The sequence below is a fragment of the Eimeria tenella genome, genomic scaffold, assembly GCF_000499545.2.
Source record: "Eimeria tenella Houghton genomic scaffold, Eth_scaff234, whole genome shotgun sequence".
NCBI classification, from domain to species: Eukaryota; Apicomplexa; class Conoidasida; order Eucoccidiorida; family Eimeriidae; genus Eimeria; species Eimeria tenella.
This window is the reverse complement of record NW_013542200.1, coordinates 2,980-10,479: the sequence shown is the minus strand read 5'-3', so window position 1 is coordinate 10,479 and position 7,500 is coordinate 2,980. Positions and strand designations below refer to the sequence as shown.

The following is a 7,500-nucleotide window of genomic DNA, read 5'->3' as shown; positions in this document are numbered from 1 at the left end:
CCGTAGCTCCAGACCCTAGGCCCCAGGCCGCAGCCCGAAACTCCAAACCCTAAACCCTAATTTAGGGTTTGACTCTCTGCGGTTCTCTGCAGGCTAGCGGCAATAGCTGGGGCCGGCAAGTATTATAAACCCCCGCCTAAAGAAACCTCTCTGCCTCCAGAAAAAGAAAAAGAAGAAAAACCGCCAACACCTGAAGAAGATGAGTAAGCAGGGTTTAGGGTTTAGGGTTTAGGGTTTAGGGTTTAGGGTTTAGGGTTTAGGGTTTAGGGTCTTCGACTTGTGCCGGCTGGATTTATTTGAAGTGTGTATTAGCATTTATTTATTTGTGAAATGAGTTAATTAAATAGAACTATTTATTTATTCAATAATTTGAAATCTTGCATTCTTTTTTCTAATTTTTTGTGTAATTTGTTTCATTTTTATTCCTTTTTTTTCCTTTTTTTCTCTTTTTGCATCTTTTAATCTCCTCTTTCCGTCTAAATGCCTTTCTCCGTTTTAATTGCGTCAAATGCTTTTGTTTTATTTATTTATTTCGATTAGAGTTTTCGTAATTCGAGACGGGTACTTAATGCTCTTCGAAAAGGCCGGAGACCCGCAGCCAATTTTGCGGCTGCACAACGGGGACTGCGTGACGCATGCAGACGCAGCGAATCGGGAGTTTGTGATAACTCACAAAGTGAGTTTTTTGCTTTTTGCTGCTGCTGACGGCCCCTTTTGCTGCTCCTCCGCGCCCTTTTGCTGCTGCTGCTGCTGCGCTGCTGCTCCCCTTTCGTTTTGCTGCCAAACGGCGCTTTTCCGCCCTTTCTGGAGCTGTATGTACACCCCAACTCGCTGCTGATGCTGCTGCTGTTGCTGCTGTGTGGGGCCGCAGCTGTACGTACACCGCATTTGCTGCTGCTCCTTCTGCTTTTATTCATTTCCAAAATGCGCATTTAATTTTTTATTCATTTCGCTTTATAATGGTCTGCTTAATGTGAAGTTTCGCGTAAAATAAATGAATAAAACAATAAATAAATCCCAACTGCTGCTGCTGCTGCTGCTGCTGCCGCTTGCTGCTGCTTGGGGGCTTGAAACTGTGCTTCGAAATGGCCTTTTTCAAAGTGGAGTTGCATGCGGAGTTCTTTTCTGAAAAGTTTATTTTCTAGTTGGAAATAAATCTGAATTTGAAAGTCGGGGCTAGCCGCTGGGGTGTACGGACAGATCTCGAGTGAGTGGCGCAATGGATAGCGCGTCGCCCTCCGGAGGCGGAGGTTGCGGGTTCGAGTCCCGTCTCGCTCTCTTCTTTTCGTCTTTTTTTCCTTTTCTTTTTCTTTTTTTTAATTTTAAATGCCACTAAATGCAGTGTAAATGCAATTAGGAGCCTATAGGTCTTCAAACGGAGCGAAACGGCGCTGGTTTGGCGCTGAAACGCCCGGGAAACTCTGCGGGCGTGCTAGGGCGCCGGCCGGGGCTGGAATTCCGGTTTTTAGGGTTTTATTTGATTTAATTCACGGGGAATGCGTTTTCAATGAATAATGTCGGCGAAAAATGAACAAATTTGCGGTTTTTGTGGCGGTTTTGCGTGGCTCTCTGTTGCCGCTCTGCGGTGTATCGACGACACCTGTGTGTGCAGCCCAACACCCCCGAAGAAGAAACTTACGTCTTTTCGTTTCCGACGGATGAAATATACCAAGGGCGAGTCTCTAGAGCTGAAAACAACAAATAAAACAGTTTTAATTTAATAAATAATTCAAAAATTATAAAAGGCGTTCAAAGACCAGCTCATTGGCTCCTGGTGTCTGTACACCCGGTGCAGCGGCTCGCGAGGGGAGCCGCATTTTGCTCTTAAATTGGGAAATAAAGGGTTTAAATTGTCAAATAAAGGGTTTAAATTGGCAAATAAACATTTTAAATTGAATTTATTTAATTGTTTTTGCTTTTATTTGCAGTTGGTACAAAAAACTGGAAGAAAATGGATTTCTTCGCCGCAAAGTTGACCAGCGGGGCACCAAGGCGAACCAGTGAGGCAATTGGGAGAAATATACGAAATGTTTGGCCCAAAAATGATAATTTTAATTCTTTTTTTGCACTTTTTGCATTTAAATTACAATTAGAAGAGGCAAAAGTGCATTTTCAAACAGATTAATTCTTTTTCCCTTTTTTTTCAGCTTTTCTTTCTTTCCTTTGGCCATTTTTAGACTCTTTTTGTTGTCTTTAGACTCTCAATTCCACTTTAGACCTTTTTGGTTTCTTTTTGTCTATTTAGATCTCTTTAATCCTTTTAAATCTCTTTTGGTTTTTGATTATTTTCATTTTTCTTTTTTCTTTTTTTCCAACTTCTTTTCCCTTCTTTTATTTTTCCCTTTCGTCTCTACTTTTTAATTTCTTTTAATCTGTTTTTGGTCTTTTTAAAATTCCTTTTTGATCTCTTTTTATTTTTTTTTGTTTTTCTTTATTTCTGTTCTTTTATTTTTTAATTCTTTAAATCATTTCTTTTGATTCCTTTCAATTTTTCGTAATTTTCTTTTCAATTTTTTAAATTCTTTTTTGTTAACTGTTTTTAAATTCCTTTTTCATATCTTTTTTTAATTCCTTTTAAAATCTTTTTTAACTCTTTTAAGATTCTTTTCAAATTCTTTTTTTAACTCTTCTAAAATTCATTTAAATTCCTTTTAAACCTTTTTAAATTCTTTTTAAACTCTTTTTAAGTCTTTTTTTAATTCTTTTTAAACTCGTTTCAAGTCTTTTTTTAATTCTTCTTTTAAATTCTTTTGAATTCTTTTTTTAATTCGTTTTTAAATTCTTTTTAAATTTTAATTTTTTTAAAATTAAAATTAATTTAAAATTCTTTTTAAATTTTGAATCTCTTTTTTACAGTGTCCCGTGCTTCAAGGGGCAAAAAGCTGAAAAGGTGGTTTTTGTGACAACTTTACCATTTTGGGGTCTTTTTTGGAGCTTTTTTGTGCATTTTTATCTCACGGGAGAGCGCGCGTTGAATAGCGCGTTTGCGGGGCCTCAGCTGTTCGTTTTTGCGTCTTTTTTAGAGTCGGAGTTGTCTCAAAAGGTTGTTTGGAGCTTTACCGCGACTACGGCTCTCCGGGCGCGAAGCCGGTCATTTCGCTGCTCGCCAGCCGCTGCACCGCCACCGCCAGCCGCGAGCGCCGCGAAATCCGAATTCTCCATTCCGTAACTCTTTTTCGCTTCTTTTTCCTCCTTTTTCTCCCTTTTTTGCGCAACTGGCGACTCCTCCTTCTCCCCTCTTCAACTCTCTTCTTTCCAGCTTTTTCCCCGCTTTTTTTGACCCATTTTGGCCCTTTTTGGACCTTTTTGGACGCTTTTGGAGTTTTGGGAATTGTTTTTTCCTCTTTTGAAATTCTTTTTTTCTTTTTTTGAAATGCTTTTTTTCGGCTTTTTAAGTTTTTTTTATTTCCTTTTTGAAATTCTTTTATTCCCTTTTTGAAATTCTTTTATTCTTTTTTTGCAGTTCTTTTTGTTCTCTTTTTGAAGTTCTTTTATTCTTTTTTTGAAGTTCTTTTATTCTCTTTTTGAAGTTTTTTTCATTCTCTTTTTGAAGGTCCTTTATTCTCCTTTTGGAGTTCTTTTTATTCTTTTTTTTAAGTTCTTTTATTCTCTCTTTGAAGTTCTTTTACATCTTCATATAATTGTCTTTTATTATTTTTATAATTCTTTAATTTTTTCAATTAACTTTTTTGGAATTTTCTCTTTTTCTTTATTGCATTTTTTGGCTTTTTTGCGTTTCCCTCCTTCTGTTCTTTTTCTTTACTTCATTTTCCTTTTTTATTTTCTTTTTTATTTTCTTTTTTTAATTTCCTTTTTTAATTTTATTTTTATTTCCTTTTTGTTCTTTCTTTGGCTCCTTCATTTCTACTTCTTTTTGCCTTATTGTTCATCATCTTTCTTTCTCACCTATGTATATTTATCTGTTTTTCTTTGTTATTTAATTATATTTATTTATTAATTTATTTATTTATCATTTCTTCATTATTTGCTTTTTATTATTCTTATTTAGTAAGAGAAAATAAAAAAATAAAAAACTGCTGTCTCCTTTTGCCCAGAGCCCTTCGGGCAAAAGAGAGAGAATAACATTAGACTGCGCAAGTCTGGCTGAGTTCGACAGGTAACCCTAAACCCTAAACCCTAAACCCTAAAACCTAAACCCTAAACCCTAAGGTGTAAACCCTGAACCCTAGGCCATGGGTGCTGAAGAGCTGCGCCACGAGTGGCTCGGAAAGAGCGTTTCCACTGACACTTGCAGCCTGCGGCTTTAGGGTTTAGAGTTTAGGGTTTAGGGTTTACGGTTTAGGGTTTAGGGTTTAGGGTTTAGGGTTTGGGTTTAGGTGGAACGTGGCGCTGCACTTCGGCAACTTCCTTAAAGGCGAAGCCATTCAGGGCAACGGCTCGCAGGCCTATGCGAACTTAACCAAGTATTAAAATAAAATAAATAAATAAATAAATAAATAAACTAATTAATTAATATATTTATTTATTTATTTATTTATTTATTCATGTAGGAGTAAATCAAAACCCAAACATTGGATTAAGTTGAATTAAAATGAACTGAACTGAATTGAATTGAATTGGACTGAATTAAAATGAACTAAATCGAATTGAATTAAATTGAATTAAGTTAAAATGAATTAAATTAAATTAAATTGAATTAATTAAATTAAAATGATTTAATTTTGATGCAGATATGTCTTCCCCATAAATATGTTCGAAGACGCCTCGGGCCGGAAGTCCGCACTGCTGATTGAAAACAGAAAAATAATGCTTTTCCCAACCCCCGACGTGAGGCCTAGGGTTTAGGGTTTAGGGTTTAGGGTTTAGGGTTTAGGGCCAACGGGTTAGGGTTTGGGGTGCGAGATGTGGATTTGTTATCTAGAGCTTTGCTGCCGAGGGTTTACTGGCCCGGGCTCACTGCTCCCAGCCCAGGGTTTAGGGTTTAGGGTTTAGGGCTTAGGGTTTAGGGTTTAGGGTTTGGCGTGCAGGCATCGGACCCGATTCTCTGTTTCGACGCGAGTGAATGCGAAGTGCAGCCAGTTATAGCCCAGCGGAAACTGAGGGTTTATGTGAACGTGAGTTTGGTGGAAAAGTGGATTAATTAGTTCACTAAATTGATTAAATTGATTAAATTAATTAAATAAATAATTAATTAATTGTTATTAATGATAAAAAGGATTAAAATGCCGATTTAAAGATGCATGCAGCGCCAAATAGTGCAGATTGAGTGGCAGCGCTTTGGGGTGTATAGGCAGGTGGGGTGTATAGGCAGCTGGGGTGTATAGACAGCTGGGGTGTGTGGAGCAGTAACTTCCTGATTAAATATTAACAAATAAATAAATAAATAAACAAATAAATGCAAATTAATAACTCTTTTTTAATGTTCAACTGCGAATACTCTGCGGCGGATTGTGCCTTTAAAGAAACAAAGCAAAACGCAAAGGGTTTAGCGTATAGGGTTTAGAACTTGTGAGGGTTTAGGGTTTAGGAATTAGGGTTTAGGGTTTAGGGTTTGCGTGAGGCTGTTGCTGCAGAGGAACACAAAACAGGAACAGCGCATTGACTTCATCCTGCCCCTCGCAAAGGACTTGGACAGGTGGAGATAAACCCTAAACCCTAAACCCTAAACAAGGGTTTGGCGTTTCTCATAAAAATGAAGCACCGCGCCGTTTCTTGCTGTGGCGTTTTCCTCGTTTCTTAAGGCGTTTCGTCTCTTGTTTGGCTTCAATTGCTTTATTTTATTTTTCATGAATTATTGTTTTTAATTAAATTCAAAATTAATATAAATAAACAAATAAATAAATAAATAAACTGCTGCTTCTGCTTCTCGCAGATATGCTGCTGCCTGCCAAAGAGACGGCTTTCCAGAAGCCATCGTCGGAAAGCCGGTGGAGAGACTTTCCATCCCGTGCGCCTCTAGGGTTTAGGGTTTAGGGTTTAGGGTTTAGGGTTTGGGGTTTGGGGTTTGGGTTCTAGGGTATAGGTTATAGGGTGTAGGGTTTAGAGTTAGGGTTTAGGGTTTGAGGGCTTTGGGTGTATGGTTTAGGGTTTGGGGTTTAGGGTTTGGGGTTTCGAATTTAGGGTTTAGGGTTTGGGGTTTAGGGTTTGGGAGAATAGGGTTTAGGGTTAAGAGTTGGTTTGGGGTTTTGTGCTGCATGCGCCAGGTTCGTCTTGTGCAGAAAAGGACTTCTGGCGGTTTACAAAAGCAAGTTTGTGAGTCTTGCCCTGGGGACAAAGCTAGGGTTTAGGGTTTAGGGTTTAGAGTTTAAGGTTTAGGGACGAAGGGGATAACCCTTATTTAGGGTTTTTGGCTGCTTCTGAAGAAGGATGGAAGCAGCTCTCTAGCTTTCACTGCTTCGCCTCTCTAGGGCCCCAGGCCTAGGGTTTAGGGTTTAGGGTTTAGGGTCTAGGGTTTAGGGTTTAGGGTTTAGGGTTTGTGTGCAGCACGCGCACGCGGAGTTGACTCTGGAGGTTTCGAAGTACTCTTTTTCGACAGAAGGGTTTACTTACGTCTTCACGAGCACAGAAGGAAAAGTAAAATTAAATTCTAAAACTAAAAATAAATCTTTTTAAAATTAACTTTTATTTTATTCAATAAGTTTTGTTTTTATTTTAAATACTATTATTACTTTTGTTCCTGTAATTGTATTTATATTTATGTTTATGTTTGTCTTTATTTTTGCGCTTGTATTTTACTTAAGTTTTTGTTTATAAGTGTACTCACAGTTGCATTTGTATTTAAATTGTATTTATATTTTTATTAAATTATTTTTTTTAAATTTAAATTATAATTGTGTTTGTATTTAAATTACATTTAAATCTCTATTTAAATCATATTTATATTTTCATTTATATTGTACTTAAATCTATATTCGAGTTACATTTATATTCATATTTATGTTCATATTTATATTTATACTTATATATATATTATATTCATATTTATCTTTATATTTATATTATATTTATATTGCGAATTATATTCCAAATAAACTTACTTTTAAATAAATCTAAAATAAACTTTATTTGTTGCGTCTGGTGTACGTACACCCCAACCTAAAACAAGTGCAGTTTTATGAACAACACATTTAATGCATTTAATTTCTTTTTGTGCAGAATAAATAAATTGATTTCAATTTATTTGCTTTTGATAAATTAATTAAATGTTTTTTTCTTCTTCAGGATCCCCCAAGAAAAGCCACTGTTACTTCACCCGATTCGCGCGAAAGGTAATGCATGCATGCACTGCATGCATGCATGCATGCATGCATGCATGCATGCATGCATGCATGCATGCGTTGCATGCACTGCATGAGTTTCATGCATGCAGTCTTTGGGGCTTTTAGGGTTTGCATGCGCGTGGGCTTTGGGGCTTTCTTGGTGGCTAGGCGCATGCGTGCGGCGTTTGGGGCTGTTCTATGAATGCATACGCCCTGCATGCATGCATGCATGCATGCATGCATGCATGCATGCATGCATGCATGCATGCATGCATGCATG

General features: G+C 37.2%; 1 protein-coding gene across 1 annotated transcript in view; it reads left to right on the top strand.

Annotated features, from left to right (window-relative positions):
* Positions 1-568: 568 nt before the first annotated feature.
* The window catches only part of ETH_00005565 (uncharacterized protein), a gene marked incomplete at both ends in the record, with an annotated part of 7,169 nt that continues 237 nt past the window's right edge, over positions 569-7,500 (top strand). The window contains 10 exons of the mRNA XM_013374882.1: positions 569-676; positions 1,146-1,207; positions 1,929-2,000; positions 3,024-3,165; positions 4,056-4,117; positions 4,338-4,424; positions 4,692-4,788; positions 4,989-5,075; positions 5,834-5,908; positions 6,445-6,500. Coding sequence (XP_013230336.1) covers positions 569-676; positions 1,146-1,207; positions 1,929-2,000; positions 3,024-3,165; positions 4,056-4,117; positions 4,338-4,424; positions 4,692-4,788; positions 4,989-5,075; positions 5,834-5,908; positions 6,445-6,500 — 848 coding nt within the window. The remainder of the gene's footprint in view (positions 677-1,145; positions 1,208-1,928; positions 2,001-3,023; positions 3,166-4,055; positions 4,118-4,337; positions 4,425-4,691; positions 4,789-4,988; positions 5,076-5,833; positions 5,909-6,444; positions 6,501-7,500) is intronic.